The sequence below is a fragment of the Pygocentrus nattereri genome, chromosome 25 (assembly GCF_015220715.1).
Source record: "Pygocentrus nattereri isolate fPygNat1 chromosome 25, fPygNat1.pri, whole genome shotgun sequence".
Classification (NCBI taxonomy): domain Eukaryota; kingdom Metazoa; phylum Chordata; class Actinopteri; order Characiformes; family Serrasalmidae; genus Pygocentrus; species Pygocentrus nattereri.
This window is the reverse complement of record NC_051235.1, coordinates 7,568,606-7,588,474: the sequence shown is the minus strand read 5'-3', so window position 1 is coordinate 7,588,474 and position 19,869 is coordinate 7,568,606. Positions and strand designations below refer to the sequence as shown.

The window sequence follows — 19,869 nt, the reverse complement described above, 5'->3', positions numbered from 1 at the left end:
TTCTATGAATGTCTTTGTGATGACAGCGACATAAGGCAATCTTTAAAAGGTTAGCACCCTATAATCAGTGAACTGTCATGGATTGTAACTAGTTTAGAGAATCAGAATAATGATCCTGTAAACATCTCTTTGCTTTTACTGAAGAAGAAACAGTGGACTTGGGATATAATGGTACCCCAGGTGGTTGCTAAGGTGTTGCTAAGACATTGCTGTGGTATTCCAGGTGGCTCCTAAAATGTTGCTAAGCCATTGCTGTGGTATCCCAATTGGTTGCTAAGGTGTTGCTAAGTCATTACTGTGGTATCCCAGGTGGCTGCTAAGGTTTTTGGTAAGCTGTTTCTATGGTATCCAAGGTGGATGCAAAGATGTTGCTAGGCCACTGTTGATGTATTCCAGGTGGTTGCTAAAATGTTGCTTGGCCATTGTTGTGGTATTCCAGGTGATTGCTAAAATGTTGCTGGGCCATTGTTATGTTACCTCAAGTGGTAACAAAGGTGTCGGTAGGCTGTTGCTGTGTTTTTTACGGTATAGCATGTGTATGTAAAGGAGCTGTTTATTGCAAATATTACTTACCCAGAGCACCCTGAATGATGTCTGTTCTAGTTGCATCTTTAACAATGAACTTCGCTTCAGTGGTCAGCTCCTGGAGGACAAAACACATAAACTAGTCTTTTATTTTTAGTATGAAGCCCAAAGAAGTCATCAGAAACAGGAATGGTTAGCTTAAACGACTCAGCGCCTCATGAATAGTCACGATTAAAACATTTTAGCTGAGAACTAATTATGTCACTTTTTTATGCCTAAAGCTTCCAAACTAACAAACATTGCTTGCTAGTTAGGTTAACATATATGTTAACTCTAGGCCTAAAATGATTGTCTGTGCTTCTTGTGTGCACACAAACTTATACTCAAGCAAATCATACACTCAGTTATACCAAATCATGTGTAGAGAAAAGGCGGAGGTCCTCACACCACAGAGAGACCAGGGAGACCAGAGGCTCTGGATGGATGAAATACCTGAGTATCTAGAACAAACTAATGTTCTGAGGATGTAAATCGTAATGTAACAAACTGAGTGTGTTTACATGCCCTCAATAATCCAATCATATTCAGATTTCTGCAGTTATTTATTTAGATTATTCAAATGGTCAAGTAAACAGCACACTCTGATTTGTTAGACTGGAGTAAAGTCTAGAACTCTGATTAAGAAATTCGATTAAGAAATCTGATAAAGAGGCTGGATTTTAGCTCGGTAATCAGATTTCTCAGTGCATGTGTACCCTTACTCTGATTTCTTTCGATCTCTTGAAACAGACCATGGTACATTTTTGGAGCGATGCTGAAACCGACTACATGCTTGACGAAATTAAGGATTTAAATGTTCTTCATCTTCTAGTTGATGCATGTTAATATTTTCAGGTAAAGTGATGCAATGTTTAGAAAAGCACTATTACCTGATTACTCAAGTGCATGTAAACATGTTGATGGATTACTGACAAAATCTGATTTCCTGCAATTATCGGATTATTAAGTGCATGTAAACACACCCACTGACTGTTTCGTTCATATGACCAACATGTCAGTATGACTAAGACAAGATCAAATACTATGGAAAAGTATGAGACAACCAACTTCACCTGTATATTTTGAAATAGTAAAATATCTGAGAATAGTACGCTGTGTGTTATTTCGCAGACATTCCATCAAAATACTGCAATGACAATCTAAACAACTCCTGTACCTCCAAGATTTAACTTAGCCAAAAGTGAGCTTATTCAAGTTAAATCTTCTTTATTGAGAGTGATTTCCATTATTTTACACTTGAAAAATGAGCAGAAGATAGAAACATAGCACACATTTACCTAAAAGGCAAGACAGCTATCATCCAAACTATATTCATGCTAATTTGGTTTCTAGGTGTTGCCATCTTAGCCCAAGTGCTTGCTAAGATGGTTTGCCACGGTATACTGCTATGCATGTGCTACAGTATTCCAGGTGGTTGCTAAGACCTCGTTAGTTTGTTGCTATAGTATTACTAGGTGGTTGTCATGGTAGTTTGAGTGGTTGCTACAGTTCTGCAAAGAGGTTGCTGTGGTATCTATGGTAGTTGTTAAGGTTTTGATAGGCAGTGGTTATGGAATCTCTTATAGTTGCTAGGTGGTTGCTAGATGCACGTGTGCTGGTTCTTTTGGTAGTAAATGTTGCTTGGTTAGACAATCTCTAGAGAATATTAGCAAAAAAGCTGAATTCTACCTAAAAACCAACTAGTTTTTTTTCAAAACACCTATATTTATAGTGCATTATACACTTGAAATGGCTCTTTATTTGTTTTGCATGCAGGTGAAAGGTCTCTCCTTTAGGAAAGATCTGGTGTGCAGTCTGGTTTTTTTACCACAGGCCTTTAATTTCACCCTGACCACTTAGTAGCCACTAATTCTTACCATAAAAAGAGAAAACCAGGGAGCTCAGAGTCTAATCCTATTGGTCTAGGAGATGCGAATCAAAACAAAGGAAAAGTTCCAGACGCAGGGGTCAGATAAGACCGCATTCCTTTCTAAAAACATAAACAGAGGCAGACTGGTCTTGGAAGCTGTTACAGCATTCAAGCATTTGAGATTTAGAGGGAGTTCATAATAAATGGTAATGTCCAGAGTGGGGACTGAAGTGAAGCTGCGTAACACTTTGAAACATTTGGTAAAGCCTTAGTAGTGTTATGATGGTTTGTTAGTGATCAAATCAAACGTTCAGTCATGAGCCACTTTTACATTCAGCCTGATAATACATTAATAATCTGACTAATAGCTCAATCGGGATAGAATACGTCCATGTAATCACCTCAATCGGAATAGACTAATCCGATTGAAGCCAATCGGAATACAATTTCTATCCGATTGAACGAGGTGGGTAAAACCTCTAAATAATCTGTTAAATAAAAGAATAATAGCCGTGTAAACACCTGAATCCGATTACACTCCAATCGGAAGGAGTAAGAACGTTCAGTTTAAAGCCATTAAAAACTCAAGCACTGCTCACTGCTGCTCATCTCACGCCGACTGGACCTCACGTGATGTTCGCTGTCATGGTAATGTTTACTCTCAGTGCTGCTCCACGCATGCGCGTCATTCTGCATTACTTGCAATCGGCATGTAAACCAAGATTTTCATCAGATTGTTGAATAGAGTGAGCATAAACACCTCAGTCTGAATCTGTAATCCGATTGTTTTCACTTGGATTGGCAAAAATCTTTGCATGTAAACACAGCCATTGATTTGAAGAAAATAAGGGTGTGATGTCATTCGAAGCAAAAGGATTTGAGTCTAAAGTCCAAGTCAGGTACAAGTCAGAAACGTACTGTGAACTAATTCTGTAGAATTATCTACAGTGACTTTTTCTTTCTAACAGTATCTGAGCTCAGGACCAGCTTTCTCTCTAACCTATCGGCAACTAGCAAAGATACTTTCTCTAGTTAGACAAAGCACTTCTTGTAAGTCGCCTAAATGCTCTAAATGTACTGCACAGCAAATCAGCAACTGGCGTAAAATTGACCGAAAATATGACTATTTGGTGAAATATGGGCAGAGTAGATTTCTCTCTTCATAATTTGTATTAGCACAGATCTAATATGACTTAACTGCTATCTATCCAAGGCAAGGCTTAATCTCAAAATATCTCTTTAATAAACTCAGGTAGTTAATATTCACTTTATATCGCTTATCCTCTGTTATTTACCTCAAATAAAGCAGTTAGCTAGCTAGCAAGCAAGCACAAAAACTCGATAGCCGGCTTTATTTACCACACTTTCTCACATATTCGTAGGCATCATCACTCGGTAGCTCAGAATTTCACTCTGTATTTTATATTTTACAAGTTAAAATGTTTATTTTAGTGTTTCTGTCAAAAACGATTCCATCACTTTTCCTCATGTTTTGGTTTGTTTGCTGAGGTAAAGCTTCAGTATCGGTCTCGATGTTTAGGTGTCGTATCAGACTCACTATTATTTATTTATTATTATTCTATATAACAGCCAATAAACCCTCAGATCTCCCACCTGTAGACGGACAGCAAGAGGCTCTAACTGGCCTGGCCAGTTTTGCGGTGGTCTTTCAGTTGCACGCGAGAAAACAACTAATGAAAGGATGAAAGATGACCATAATATCCACCTTCGGTCTCAGCCACGTGACCCCGCGTGCTCCGTGGGGCTTCGAGCTCAGCGCGTGCGGAGCTGCCTCGAACTTGTCGTCCTCGAACAGGCGGCCCTCGCGGAGGCACGCGTCCCTCAGCGCCGCGTAGTCCTGCTCCAGGTAACGGAGCGCGAGACCCCGCTCCCGCTCCCGCGCGTGCTGCAGCTTCCCTGCGACCCCGGACATTTTGTCCCTCAGAACCACAGCGCGCGCGAGAGGGACCAGCTGTCCGGGTGGGAGTCGCGGGTGGGTTTTGGGGGTTGGGGCGGGGAAGGGGGGCGTTTGGGGATGGGATACGAATGTAAACCTTGCCTTGTGCTTGCTCTTCCCTCTGAAGCCCACCTATCACACCTGAGTGGGCTTGTCCACTGATAAAGGGTCGTCATTTATCTTTTCATGCGCATTTTTAAAACCTCACTTCGTCCCTCCGAATGAAACAGAACGGCTCTTTTGTTACTGTGCCTTTAAGACGGAGATATGCAAATCAGCTCAGCTCGGATTGGCTGCGCTGCATCGCTCCTTGTTCCATCACAATACTGTAGGTACTATTTGGGTGGTGGATCATTCTCAGGGCTGCAGTAACACTGTAACGCACTGGTGGTGTGTTAGTGTGTGTTGCGCTGGTGTGAGTGGATCAGACACAGCAGTGTCGCTGCTGGACTGAGAATAGTCCACCAACCAAAAATATCCAGGCAACAGCGTCCTGTGACCGCTGATGAAGGACTAGAGCAGGGGTGCATACCTCCGGTCCTGGAGGGACCAGTGGAGTCCAGTGGAGTCCATTTACCTGCTCAGCCACACCTGATTATGCTCGAACTGTTAATTGGCAGGTTTAATGGGTGTGTTTGAGTGGGGAAACCTCCAAACTGTGCTGGACCTCCAGGACCGGAGTTGTGCACCGTGATTTTTCGTACCACGGATGATGTTTTATGCACTTTTAACCACAAAAGACCACAAAGATCTTGTATTGTTTTAAATGACAAAGGGAGTTTTTATTACTGCAGATATTTCCATCAGTGTAAACAAATAAAGTCATGGCGCTAGGTGGCTCTTTCTGCAGAGATGTAATAAACACTGCTCAGATCTTGTTGAAAACAAAATCTGAAAAAACTGCACCATATTCAGGCATTTATTCCTCCTTGCTGGATTTGCTGAGCTTAATCTTCTTCAGTCATACTGGAGCTCATTGATCCCCAGCAGAGGCCTAGCTCAGGGCCAAGCAGAGCCACTGAAACACAAGCACATTCAGAATGTTAATTTCAGCTATTGTCAAGCACCTTAAGACCAATGGGAACCCCCCCAAGACCTATTAGGCTTTCAGAGAAGGCGTAGTGATTTTATGGAGGCAAAAAAATGCAAGTCCATAATTTTTATTTTATTTTATTTATAGAATCATGTTTGTATTGAAACTTCACATTAAAGCATCACAGTACTACTCTTGTTTTGTTGTAAAACTTTGGATGGAAACCTAAAGGTTATATTCTTGAAATGGAGTGCAGAAAATTGGCCAGCCAGGAATTGTTTTCCCCTGTAGCATCTAGGTAGATACGGCTCGGCGAAGTCTCCTGTTGGTTAGGACTTCAGGAGCCGAAAAGAAGGCCTAACGCCTTAGATTGACCATCAGTGAAATTGCAAACTGACAGAGGAATCAACGTTTTGATTTCCAGTGGGTGGGACCAATTTTGTGAGGAAGTAACGTCACTCTAGGCCTTCTTGAAGTTCTAGATATGTCACTGAGCATGAATACGAGCATCAGGCCAATGATTGGCTTCTCAGAAATAGAAAACTTGGAAACTGCTACAAGGTGAAATCTCTCTGTCACAAGCTTCATGTAAAACATGGAACTTCTTTTAGAACCTTCAAATGTCTATGTTCAGTCTAGAAGTGCCTAACGCTTGGATTGCTTTTAGCTTAGTGTTAACCTATTATTTATTTATTTAGATGCTTTTTTTAATCCCATAAACGGTGAAATTCCACCTCCACATTTAACCCATCCGTGAAGTGAAACACCACATACACACTAGTGAATACACACACACTAAGGGGCAGTGAGCACAATTGCCCAGAGCGGTGGGCAGCCCTATCCACGGTGCCCGGGGAGCAGTTGGGGGTTAGGTGTCTTGCTCAAGGACACCTCAGTCATGTGCTGCCGGCACTGGGGATCAAACCAGCAACCTTCCGGTCACAGGGCCAGTTCCCTAACCTCCAGCCCACGACTGCCCACTATTAGAATCCCAAAGGGATGCTAGCAGAAATTAGCATTATTGTGGGTTTTTTCCCTCACGTTTTGTCCAAGTTTTGACATTTATGGCTCAAAATGAAGGCACAGCTCTAACAATCGCATTTCAATGCTGCGCATAAGCATATATATAAATATTGAACTTCGTAATATGCGGCAGCTTAATAAGCGGTTTGTTCGAAATGGAAAACAGCAGCAGACGCTCTGTAGCAGAGCTCACTGTTGAAAGTGTCACTGCGAAACTGCTACACGTTAAAACACTGCTAATACGTCTGTGGTGGGCTTCAATTAAAACGTGGAATGACTTTTAGAAGCTAGAGCTGCCAAAAAATGTTCATGCAAACTGCTGTTAGCTGAGCGCTAACAAGCTACTAGCAGAAATGAGCATTATTGAAGAGGTGGCATTTTTCCTCGAACCGAAGGCCTAGCTCTGTCACAGTCCACCACCACACATGTATATAGCCATATATATAAATATTTACCTGCATAATATCCAGCTCGATCTTCCCAGTATTTTTCTTATCAAACTTCGTGAACATTTCTGGACAGAATAGAAGAAAAAAAAATGTATAAACATTCACCATCGTCCGAATGAATGGATGTTTCTACACACTGCCAACTGACTCTGATGGCCATGCCTCTCAATCAATAACTGGCATCTCTAAACATTTCTTTCCTTTAAGCAAAGGAAAAACTCTTCACAATGAACCTGCAGTGAGAACGGCGGTGGCAGTAAACTGGCCTGAGGTATTATGCTGAGAAACGGTGGAAATGTGTTGCTGAGGAACGAATGCTGAGGAATATAAACACATCTGGAGGGGGCTGATCTTTTTATTTTACTCCTAAAGCTAAAAGCCTTTTGATTAAACTCCGGAAGAGCACAATCACAGCTCCGAGGTATGATAAACTTGATCTGGGTCAGTTTTGATGGTCTATTGGGTCTTGCTTGATCGTGAGGAACTGTTTTTCTACATGTCTGACTATTTTTAAAACTCCTGTCTTATAAAATCTAGATCTGTCTCTCATATATATTCATAAAATCCCATCCACCACACTGTATGAACATAAAGATGCTTAATGTCTAGGTGTATCACTTTTGTACTTGATAAAAGGCATTAAATTCGGCGCTGGAGAGCACATCACATTAAATGTTAAAACACCAGTGACTTTCTTTTACAACTTATTTTATCGACAACAGCAGTAAATCATGCAGTGTAGCCTACTTTAAATGGGAAATCCACAATATTTCTGCATAATTCAATGATTAAGGGGTACATAAAGTCATCCAGAGCGGTTTGATGGCAGAAACCGCTTTACAATGGTGGCAATGGGGACCAGGGGATTTCGATGTCTGCAGAATGTCTACAGATATTTTATAGTTTATGTACTAATAAAATAGAAAACACGTCTTTTAAATTTTTATGTAACGTAATGTTGATGATAGTGGTTAATCTGGAAAAAATGTTACAGGGGGTCCTGCATGTACGTCCCCACCATGAATGGAATTTTAAAAAAATTGGGTTAGGCCAAAATCTTTTCTCAAAATTCAGAATCATTTTGCTTAGTAACTTTAACATTGTTTAGAATAATTTGTTCATTTGGCATCATTAAAGTTAGTTCAGTTGAGACTTTGCACTCACGGAAGAGCATCTCTAGCCGAATCAGGCAGCCCACAAAGCAGTCAAAGTCGATGGCGCTCTCCAGATCAGCGAAACGCGAGATGATCACCTGTAGCACTGATGTGTTCAGCTGGAAGCCTGAAAAGGTGCATACAGTTACAGACATCGGTAGAAGTTTGAACAACTCTGTTCAAAGTACATTTAGATTACAAATTAGTTAACACATACTCTACAGGGAACTGGCATTTTCCTGGAAATTTTACTGCACAATTTCTATTCATTTTCTGTGTTTAACATACCGTAAAACATAACACCTAACATATAAAATGAGCCGTAACTTTTGAACAGACCACATTTTATAGTTTATGTTTTCCAATATGTTACATTCAGCTGTAAAAACTTATTGTGCATTAAAAAGTGCAGAAGTAAAGTTTGTGATAACTTGTTTTCACTTAGAAAATCAGCAATCCGACCAAACTTTGGCAAAATGTAGGGAATGCTATTGTAAGTTGTTACATTAAATCACGATCTACTAGGAAAAAATCATCTTGTGGTACACAATTGAGTGACGCGGCACGACGCTCAACCAATCAAGTGCTACTATGTTTGACACAAACCCGCATTGAGAACGACAGTGGTAGTAAATTAGTCTGAATTATTAGGCTAAGTCATGGTGGAAAGGTTATAGATGAGTAATGCCTGTTATCTAGAATACCGAATTTACTACCATTACTTTTAATATGACAATGATAAAAAACTTGCAGTTACAATGCTAATGCTAATGTTTCTTAGTGTAGCTTCCGACAGTTTAGTAAAATAGTCAGATTAAACAGGACCGTAGTTCTCACAGGATAAAGTTGTTAATGTGCTATTGGTCTACTAAACTGATTTTTTTGTCCATCCCACTAGACAGTGGACTGAATGCAGTGTGGCCTGTTATCTAAACTGAGTTCGACACCTCTGGTCTAATCACTGGCCCAATCGTCAATTCATTTCCCGGTGATGCCACAGCCATCCGTAACTAGGAATGCTCAATCTGTCTGGGTGGGTAGGCTGCCCCATCGCTCAGCATGATGCTAGCCAATGTAGGAGTCTATTAGCTGACAAAACAGATTTAGCAATTAGCGTTCTAGAAGCATGTTGAGCTGTCCCATGACGTTGCGTTTGTGGCAGCTGGAGAAGATGCGGCCGCTTCAGGTGGCTTGGGTTAGCTTGCCTCACAGCTTGGTAGGGCTGTGTGATGGGGAAACTTAGCTAGCGAGTGGAATCGGATAGGTGAGAAACTGGATAAAAATCCCAAAAAATATAAAAAGTATTCTGACAAAGCTTATTTTGTAAGCACCCACAGCACTTACTTACTTAATCAGTTAGTAAATACATCTGATATAACAACCTAAGCTGTTCCCTCATTATGAGACCGGATCTCCAGAACTGGTTGTTTGAGCAGAGATGTTGAGTGCTGCAGCCCTGCAGGAGTAAATCTAAATGATTCATACCTGCTTCAATGAGCGCCTCTCTGATCTCGTGCGAGCTCATGGTGCCAGAGTTGTCCATGTCACGGTTCTTAAAGATCTCCTGATGAGATGACAAGAACATTTCTTGAGATTAATGAAACCCCAGTACTTTAATACTTTTTTCATAGTAGTAATCTAAGGCTACGTTCACATTATCAGGTTGAAATGGCACAAATCAGATTTTTTGCTCTAATGTGACTGAGATCTGATCTCTTCAAAAGCAGCCTGAGCCGCTTCGGATCCGTATCCGGTTTGAGGCCATGTGACCTTAATATGACGCTCAGATTGGAATTTATGTGCTTTTTTCCACTGCACCATCATTCAGTGTTACTCTGGCAGCAGCGGCGAAAAGAAGTTAAAGCCTGTAAACGATGGAAAAGCAGCTCATCTCACCTTTTTCTCCTAATAATGAAGCTGAGAGCTGATCAGAGTTAATTCTCAGCGAAGCTCGTTCTGCTCGTGAGTTTGTGTCCATCATGTCAGAGAGATCAGATTTGAACAAAACAATCGGATTTGAGCAAAGAGGCTTGTAATGTGAACGTAGCCTAAGAGAAGCAAGAACTAGCAGATGAATCTATAAGCTTGAATAAACTTCAAATTCAAGGGATACTGCTTTTAATTAAAAAAAAAAAAGCATTTTAAAGGTATATAATCAACACTGTAATGCCTAAAATATAATATATTCCTGAAAATACTTACACAAATACATGTGCGTCTACTCTAGAGCATCACGTTCTATTGGCATTGATCGTCTATGGCTGTGACACTGCAGCACTTATACTGCCTGTTATGCAGTTGAAAAACTTTTCCACTGAGCACCATGAAAGTGTCAAAAATGTCCATAAATATTTGGACACCGTTTGTTTTTGTAATTTTGCCTCTGAGCACCACCAAAGTGGGTTTAGAATGAAGTATTTAACCATTTAGGAATTAAAGCCATGTTTTGCATAGTCCCTCCATTTTCATAGGCTCAAAAGTAAGTTTGGAAAAACTAACAATTATAAATACAAGGATTATTTTTAATACTTGGATTGCTATTCTGGAACCCTTGGACTTCATCAAATGCTAAAATTGCTCCTTTGAGATGCTTTGCCAGGCCTTTACTGCAGCTGACTTTAGATGCTGCTTGTTTGTGGGTCTTTCTGCCTTCAGTTTTGTCTTCAGTAAGTGAAAATCATCCTCAATTGGGTTGAGGTCAGGTGACTCACTTTTTATTTCTTTGCCTTAAAAAGCTTTTGGGTTGCTTTCGCAGTATGTTTTGGGTCATTATCCATCTTGAGTTAAACCCTCTGTATTTGCATTCATGAAGGCATCTCTGGATTCAACACTTGGAATCAAGTCCATCCATCCATCCATTTTCTAAGCCGCTTCTCCGTCAGGGTTGCGAGGGGATGCTGGAGCCTATCCCAGCAGTCTTCGGGCGGAAGGCAGGATACACCCTGGACAGGTCGCCAGTCCATCACAGGGCAGACAGTCACTCACACACTCACACCTAGGGGCAATTTAGCATGTCCAATTGGCCTGACTGCATGTCTTTGGACTGTGGGAGGAAACCGGAGAACCCGGAGGAAACCCACATAGACATGGGGAGAACATACGAACTCCACACAGAGAGGACCCCGGTCCGGGCTGGGGATTTAATCCCTAAACAGTTAATGCAATATTTTTGCTAAACCCCTTGAAGTAAAGTTGAAAGTCTACACTTCAATCATGTCTTGACCTTGAGTGCTTCAAATCCATTCTGCTGGTGTGCAAAAGCAAAATTACAAAAATTGTGTCGCTGTCCAAATACTTATGGATCTGACTCGACTTCACACAATGTGCTGTTCAATCCTAATCCTGTAAGGTCCAAAACTCAAAACTGGACACTGACCACGTAGCCGTCCAGGAAGGAACCTGGATCATCAGTGTCTGTACATGTGAGTGAATATATTGTACCAGATATTTCTGCAGCTTCATCCAGAGAGTGTGAAACTCCAGCAGCCCAAGTGTTCCGTTACCGTCTCTCTGAATGGCATCAAGGATAAAATTCTCAATGATGACAGAGTACATGCTGTCTGGCAAATCAATCAATTAATCTCCTGATAATTTGTCCCATGGATCATATTTTGTTTGATCCTGATCTACCTTCACTCACTTTACTGTATTTTTGAGAAAAGTTTAGGAAATGCTGTTAAAACCAGGAATACAATGAATTCTTTTATTCACTTGGACAGCTATGGCATCTCTAAATCAGATTGCCAAGGGTGTACAGGCTTCCATTCTTATTTGGAGCTTAAGTAAAACCAGCCAGTTATGAGTTCAGTCTTATTACTATTTAACCCAATGAAATGATGTTTTATCCAATGTTTGATTCCTGAATGTTTTAGGGGAGGATTTTGATTGATTTGGTCCTAAGATAAATATGGATGTCATCCATCCTTAATGCTGAAAATCCAGTTTAATGCAACGAATAATGTTACTGAGGCAAAGTACATAAATGAAAACAGTAGAAGCCCAAGAACTGAACCTTGTGGGACCCCTTGAGTGACAATAGGAGAAAGAAGTATGACCTCAAAGAGTAATAAACTACTTTCTTTCAGCAAACCAGTCCAGGTTGGATCAATCAATGCCCAGCTCACACATCCTTGACAGGAGGATGGAATGACCGTATCAAGGGCTGCCCTCAAATCAAGTAGTACACGGAGGCTAAGGGCACCAGCATCTGCAGATATTAGAAGATCATGAATGACCTTAATCAAGGCAGTGTGGTATGGACAGCCTCTAGACTGGAAAGGTTCAAGAAGGGTGTAACGATTCACAAAATTCTTTATTTGGTGTGTAATGTTTTTTTTCATACAGCCCAGGATCCATTGGTGGGTTCTGTTCCTCAGTCCTAGAACTTAAGAATAACTTAATACATATGTATTGTTTTCCATTCTGTTAGAAGTACTGACAATACCAATATACTAAGGTTATGGCGATGTATTATATGTAAGTATTTTTCTCACTATAATCCTATTTTTATGCTGCCCAGGCCTAGTTCAAGTCAGGAATTTCATCCAATTCACGGATTAAAGCTGCAAAGAAAATGTATAGAGGATACGTCCATCAGGCTGATGATGTGGCGACAGGTCTCCATACTGAAGCCATCCGTCTTCAGGTCAGTTCCTGCGTGCCAAAATACAGAACATGGCTAGAGTAAACTAGACTTGTTCAGCAGCTCTTATGTATCAGGACTAGATGTTTAGTTGAGTCTAAAATTTAATCCAAACCTAAATAAAGCCTAAAAACATTCTGCTGATTAGAACTGACCCCCAGCAGCAGCTTTGTCTAATTGTAGCCTAACAGATTTCTGTGTGAACCAAACCTGAAGCAACACCAACCAACACCAACTCCACATTCCTGGTGACAGGAATAAGTTCATAAAATGGCAACATTTTTCAGTCCTGCTGCATTTGTCTTGCCTGCAGCCTAAACATTTTGTCCCACTCATGACCTCAGTCCCGTATAACTGGTTTCCATTTGCATTAGCCATGACTATAAATGACTGCCACATGTCAGACTCATTTTTTTGTTGTGTATTCACCTTTCTCAAGAGCACTTTGAGTATCTGCAGGAATGAAATCCAAGTGATTGATTGCTTTTATTAATATATATATATATATATATATATATATATATATATATATATATATATAAAATATATATACACACAGATACACACAACACTGAAAATTACCTCAGCAGGTGGCATCTGGTAGCACAGGAAACATTGCACGGGTAGAGAGCTTCTACACCAGGACAATGATCCAAAACATACCTCAAAATCCACCACAAAGTACTTCAGCAACTGCAAACCAGAGCATTTAGAATGTCCCAAAGAGTGACCTGACAAGAGCACTACTGAAAGTCTGTGGGTGGATCTTAAACATGCTGTGCATGCAAGGCAGCCCAAGAATATTGCAGATCTAGAAGTACAGAACTAAAATACTCCTTGCTGTGTGATGCCTGCCAAAGGAGGTGGTGTCCAAACGTCTGCACATGCCACAATTGTTTAATTTTATCATTTTTGAAGTATTTGTGCATAAACATTTGTAGAACAATATTATTGTTAAAATAGCTTGCTGTGGTGTTTTAATTCTACTTTACATCTAAATTCCAATACATTCCAATTTATTAATCAATCAATGCCTGCAAACAGCATCTCAAATGTTTCTTTTTGAATAATGCGTTCTTCTCCTGTCGATCTTGTGGACCTTTGTCGCTGCCAACAACATGGGTGGCTCCACTATGCCAGATTAGAAACTGCTTAATAGGCCTAAGAAAAGTGTCAGGAGGAAGAAAAAACTTAACATGAGGGGGACAAAAACTTAAGCAGGTCAGAGTAGGAGATGAGATGACCTGAACCTGAAATCTCAACTTACCTTGAGTCCAAACAGTATTTAACCTCTTAAATGGCTAGGGCCCACTTCTATAATCTAAGAATAGCTCAGCTATTTTGCATTAAATTCCTTGTAGTTATTGAACAATAAGCCTTAGTATGTAATAAGCTTTTAAGTGGAAGGGTTCTCTGCATCGTGAAAGGGTTCTTCAGACTGATAGAGAATGTGTTTTGGATGGATCTATATAGAACTCTTCCACTATTATAACAAGCCAAATAACTTTTTTTTGGTACAATATAGAACATTTTTTGCTAAGAGTGTAGGAGTAGGTGTAGATTTTGCCTTGAGGTCAAGGTTAGGTTTAAGGTTAGGGGCAGTTTTAAGTTGAGGTGCATGAAAATAGATGTTTAATTGAATGTTACTTAAAGATACAGGCCATATACTGAGAGTGGACCATCCAAAGAAAGTGTTACCAACATTTTAAACTCTAATATGTACCTTTCTCAATACACCAAAAGGTCTAAAAGATAACAGAAATCAGAAAAAACTACGTCTTACGCTGAGACACGACTCTGTCCAGAATCTTCTTCAGCTCAACTGCTGAAATTTCAGAATCCTGAAGAGCAGAGAAAAAGATTGACAGCTGAAAAATCCACAAAATACATGACACGATTAAGATAATAGTTAAATATGTTGACATACGTTTCCAGCGATCTGCTTGAAAAGGTGCTTGAAATGGGGGTCCACATCTTTCTCTGAGACATCCTCCTATCAATCGCAAGTGATGTGATTAGTCGACTTGTTACGTGGATAGTAGATATAGATGCTATACGGCAGAGATGGTGCATGATTATATGAATATACTGATATCCAAACTTATCAAAATATTACTTTTACTTAATCAGGAATTTGAATAAGACATGCATATGCATAGAAGAATTCATTTGTAAAAGCAGTTGAGTTGTTTTGATTACGTAAAAATAACTCAACAATTACACATAACTTACAACCATTAAATTGACTTTTTTGGCAAAAGCAGATAACTCCTATTCATGTTTCAGAACCATGTAACAGATAGAAGTTCCTTTTAAGTGCTAGAGTTAAAATTCTTTAACATCAAACGTGCAGGTTAAATGCAGAAAATTGCAACAAAATTTGGCCATTAATGGTCTGTATTAAACATCTATTAGATCATTCCTCAGAAGATCCTACGGCTGAATCTCAAATGGCTCAATGCTCCCTATATAGTGCACTATGTGAATGATGAAATTTTGGCTTTTACACACAAACATTGTTCGTCATGTCCAGTATGAGTTGAATGACACATGACTGAATCCAGAGTGGTTCTCTGTTAGACTCACTGAGCTCTGTTTAGATGCAGTAGCCATTATATTAAGACCTATGTGCTGCACTTTGTAGGGAGAAAGGAGCCATTTGAGATTCTGCCTAAAACCCGAATACCATGTGCCAACATGGAGTGCTAACAGCGCACTCTTCTGGAGAGTCTTCAGCTTGCTAAAAATGAGTGAGTGAGGTACAAGTTGGGTCTGTGGGGAGTGTTACGTCTAAAAAAAGAGGTACATTTGCGCAGTGTAGTGCGTTTCATTTTGTTTACCTCTTTAATATCAGCACGGATGTCTGACTCCATCGGGCTGAAGGCACAGAGAGAGGGTTGAGGCATTTATGGGAACTGTGTGAGATTCTATAGGAAATAGGCACTGGCATATACAGTTCAATCAAAACAAAACTGTAAAACTCTCCACCTTATTTTTCAGATTATGTCATGTGACCACTGTATTTCACAGAAAAACAGATGGACTACAGTCTGTAACTGCAGAATTATAAAGTGCACCTATATAGTAAGTGGAGCTGATAAGATGGACAGTGAGTGTAGAAACGAGGTGGTTTTAATGCTACGATTATTTAGTCTAATCGTTTTTATGACTCATTAAGTGTTTTTTAGTTTTTTAGAGTTCGTAGTGAGGTTCTTGAATGCAACAGATGCTACATTTACATTAGAATGATTCTTGAATGTCCTATTTATAGTATCCGATTACATTAAGAACATCACATCGCCATTTTGGAAGGCAAGCTGTGACTCTGACTGTCATCAGAGCCAGTTTATCGGGAGCCTGGCCTCTTCCTATTTCCCCTGTTATATAAAAAGCATGAGCGAGTCCTCAATGAAAGGGGTCAATAGAGCTATAATGCTAAACAAAAAGGTAAAATTGTTTCTAGTCTCTTGCCTCTTGCCTAGAACTTTCATTTAATTTTAGAAAGCAGGAGGATGTATTTCACTAAAAAAAAAAACTAAGAACATTTACCTGTAAGTTTGCTTTTTTCTACAGCAAACGGTATTTGGGCAGCAGGACACTGACATCACTGCTAGTGAGTGCTGATTGGTTGGCAAGCGGAGCAGCTCATTGACTCATTGGCACCCACAGAGGTCATGAACATACACAAGGTGCCGTTTAAACGCCTATAACGAGTTCAAAAACTCTTACAAATATAACAGCAGTGTTAAAATGTTTTAATCTCATAAATGAATTTATTGTTTTATATAAAAAATGTTTAAGCATTTATAAGCTATGATTTTGATCAAATGCTCCATCTTAAGCCATTCATTTTGGACTCGCTTGTGAGCGCCCTCTAGGGTTTGAGAAACCCAGAAGACATTACAGAGTGGTAATTCTCCTCTCTACAAGTTCTTTGGGGTCATCACTGCTTTTACAACCCTGCAAGTGGATAGAAAACAAAATAGACCAGAAATTAAAGACATGTAAACACTTTAGCTGCATCTCCAGATTTTCTACGAGAAGATTAGCTAGATTGGTGGACTGGATACATGTAGCCTGCACATTCTAGTGCGCAATATTTTATAAAAACTTATAAAAGTGGTTTCCAAAGCTGTCAAAGCTCTTAAATAAGCAAGGCATACATACATATTAAGGTCAAGTCAGCTTCTTATTTACCAGCTTCTCATTTGAATGTTCCGTGCCACCTTAAAATGGTGCTGCAGGTACACTGAGGTGCCTTAAATGTTTTTGAGGTTCCTTAAACATAACGAAATGTTATTTTGCGATAACACACACCCTCTCTGTTCTATTGCTTAAATGAGGTAGGTCTTTTAGACTGTAGAAAGGAGTGGTTAATGAATAAAATGCCGTGCAACCTTACCATCTTCACTTGGAGCACAAAACTAGGAGTGTAACGTCACACAAAATGAAGAATTCCATTTTAGACAAGTTTTTGATAAGGAAAAAATGAATTGTGGCTGAAAAGATGCTTAAGTTAAATTTCACTGTTTCTATAAATTCCCCATAAAATGCTCTGCTCACAAGCCAATCTGATAACCCCAGGATAACACAATGCGCTGCGATACGTTGATACGCTACAATATGCTGTACTGTTACATCCTTAAAAACTACTGTTAAAAACAAATGAACAAAAATTGCTTTTAGTTATTATTTTTGTGTGGTTCTAGAATATAATACATACTCAACATGCATTACATCTAGAATATAATGGTTCTAGAATGTAAAATGAATACACTTAATTGAGAAATGATGTCGAAATCCAGCCAAATCAAATGGTTCAGTCATTGGTTATTAGACATTCCGGGGGGGTCGCACTCCTGACAGGATTCTCAGGCCCTCCAGAAGCTTTAGCACTGTGTTAGTGGACTCTAATCCCACCAGGATCCAATCTCAAAGGGCCGTACCTGGCTGTGGCCTGCTTCTCAGCGAACACGCGCAGGATAAAACTGCCCTTGAGATGCGGCTCGAAGGTGGAGGGGATAATGACGTATTCTCCTGGCGGCAGTTTGAAGCGGCCACACACCTCACGCAAGTTTATGAAGGTGTTGCTCATGGCGATGGCTCTCTGACGCAGCAACACGTCAGGACCCAGGTGGACGTTGTTGTCACCTTTATACTGTAGCACGCACAGATAGAAAACGCACAGATAGAATTGCTTGTCATATTCAAAGGAAAAGGAATGCAAATCTGTACTAAAGAACAAAAGTATTTATATCTTTATCTTGCGGATGGTCACATGAACGGAAAATATCACAACAGGCATACGCACCTCATCTGGAACCTGAAACAAACACACCAGAGAATAAAGTTTTTCTTTTGCAAACGATATATACAGTACTAAAATCTGAAACATACTTTCTGATAAAAGGAGATGGGGTTATGAATGCTACAGTTCGTCCTGCGGTGTTATTACAGTATTTCCACAAAGTTTATGTAGTGTTAGTGATTCTTAGTCACATTAAGGTGCACCTGTATAATATAATAACATTATGGTGAACAAAGTCATTATTTTTAAATTCTATTATACAAACCAAAGTGCACTTTTACATAAGTGGATATAAAGCGATAGAAGCTAAAATTGGTCCTATGGTGTTACCACAGTATACACTGTGTGCACAATTATTAGGCAAGTCTTATTTTTGAGGATTATTTTTATTAATGACCAACTACAGTGCTCTTGGTTAATCCAAAATGTTAATAAACATCAAACATGAATGTTTAAGAAAGTAAAAGTGAGGTTTTGGCTTGCTTAGGAGAATATATATATATGTGCACAATTATTGGGCAACTATTATTGCGCAGAATTATTACGCAGCTAAATGAAAAACATTTTCCCCTCTCACTTTATTTTCATCTGTTCAAGTGAGAATTATAAACAAACAACTCAAAGCTGTCCAATGAACATTTCTGACATATAAAAAAAAAAATCAGTGACCAGTATAGCCACCCTTCTTTTCAATAACAGTGAACTCCATTCATGGAGTCTGTCGGTTTCTTGATCTGTTGACGATCAACTTTTTGTGCAGCAGTGACCGCAGCCTCCCAGACGCTGTTCAGAGAGGTGTCCTGTTTTCCTTCACTGTAAATCTCCCGATTAAGAATTGCCCACAAGTTCTCAGTTGGGTTCAGGTCAGGTGAGGAAGGGGCCATGTCATAAGTTTTTCATCTTTAACGCCTTTACTGGCGAGCCATGCAGAGGAGTACTTGGATGCATGTGATGGAGCATGTCCTGCATAAAAATCATTGTCTTTTTGAAAGATGCAGATTCATCCTTGACCACTGCTTAAAGAAAGTGTCTTCTAAAAACTGGCAGTAGGCTTGGGAGTTGATTTTGAGCCCATCTTCAACACGAAAAGGTCCAACCAGCTCATCTTTAATAATACCAGCCTATACCAGTAACCCACCTCCACCTTGTTGGCGTCTGACTCGAAGTGGAGCTCTGTCCCGTTACTGATCCAGCCACGGGCCCATCCATCTGGTCCGTCAAGAGTCACTCTCATTTCATCAGTCCATAAAACCTTTGAAAAATCTGTCTTCAGATTCTTCTTGGACCAATCTAGACACCTCAGCTTATGTTCAGTGGTGGTCGGGTTTCAGCCTTCCTTACCTTGGCCATGTCTCTGAGCACTGAACATCTTGTACTTCTTGGTACTCCAGCTAGGTTGCAGTTCTGGAATATGACAGAACTGGAAGATAATGGGTTCCTGGTAGCTTCATGCTTGATTCTTCTCAAATCCTTGGCAGTTATTTTGCCCGTCTTTTTTTTCTCTCAACACGTTTCTTGCGACCCTGTTGACTATTTGCAACAAAACGTTTGATGGTTCTGTGATCACGCCCCAATATCCTAGCAATTTCAAGAGTTCTGCATCCCTCTGAGAGACTTTTGGTCATTTTTGACTTTTCAGAGTCAGTTCAATTTCTTTTTTGGCCCTTTTGGCCTAATAATTATGCACACCTTGATATAGGGTGTTGACCTCCTTAGGCCACACTCTCCCTCATTACACAGTTACACATCACCTGCTATGCTTAAATCCATTAAGCATTCAGGTTTATCCACATTGGAGTTAGAAAATATGCCTAAAAATCATATTATGGTCAAAATACTCACTTGCCTAATAATTGTGTACACAGTGTA

At 39.9% G+C, this 19,869-nt stretch overlaps 2 protein-coding genes across 4 annotated transcripts in view; both read right to left on the bottom strand.

Moving 5' to 3' along the window:
- The window catches only part of LOC108436617 (calpain-2 catalytic subunit-like), a 29,609-nt gene extending 25,209 nt beyond the window's left edge, over window positions 1-4,400 (bottom strand). For all 3 annotated transcript variants that reach the window (XM_017713222.2, XM_037534534.1, XM_037534533.1), the window contains exons 1-2: window positions 4,161-4,400; window positions 574-643 (exon numbers count right to left, since the gene is read on the bottom strand). In XM_017713222.2, the coding sequence (XP_017568711.1) occupies window positions 574-643; window positions 4,161-4,367 (277 nt within the window). In that variant the 5' untranslated portion in view covers window positions 4,368-4,400. The remainder of the gene's footprint in view (window positions 1-573; window positions 644-4,160) is intronic.
- Window positions 4,401-5,148: 748 nt separating this feature from the next.
- Window positions 5,149-19,869, bottom strand: part of LOC108436601 (calpain-2 catalytic subunit-like) — a 29,796-nt gene continuing 15,075 nt past the window's right edge. Inside the window, exons 11-21 of the mRNA XM_017713197.2 lie at window positions 18,004-18,015; window positions 17,639-17,850; window positions 15,533-15,569; window positions 14,620-14,685; window positions 14,476-14,533; window positions 12,639-12,703; window positions 11,492-11,560; window positions 9,536-9,614; window positions 8,061-8,177; window positions 6,903-6,961; window positions 5,149-5,409 (exon numbers count right to left, since the gene is read on the bottom strand). Coding sequence (XP_017568686.1) covers window positions 5,386-5,409; window positions 6,903-6,961; window positions 8,061-8,177; window positions 9,536-9,614; window positions 11,492-11,560; window positions 12,639-12,703; window positions 14,476-14,533; window positions 14,620-14,685; window positions 15,533-15,569; window positions 17,639-17,850; window positions 18,004-18,015 — 798 coding nt within the window. The 3' untranslated portion in view covers window positions 5,149-5,385. The remainder of the gene's footprint in view (window positions 5,410-6,902; window positions 6,962-8,060; window positions 8,178-9,535; window positions 9,615-11,491; window positions 11,561-12,638; window positions 12,704-14,475; window positions 14,534-14,619; window positions 14,686-15,532; window positions 15,570-17,638; window positions 17,851-18,003; window positions 18,016-19,869) is intronic.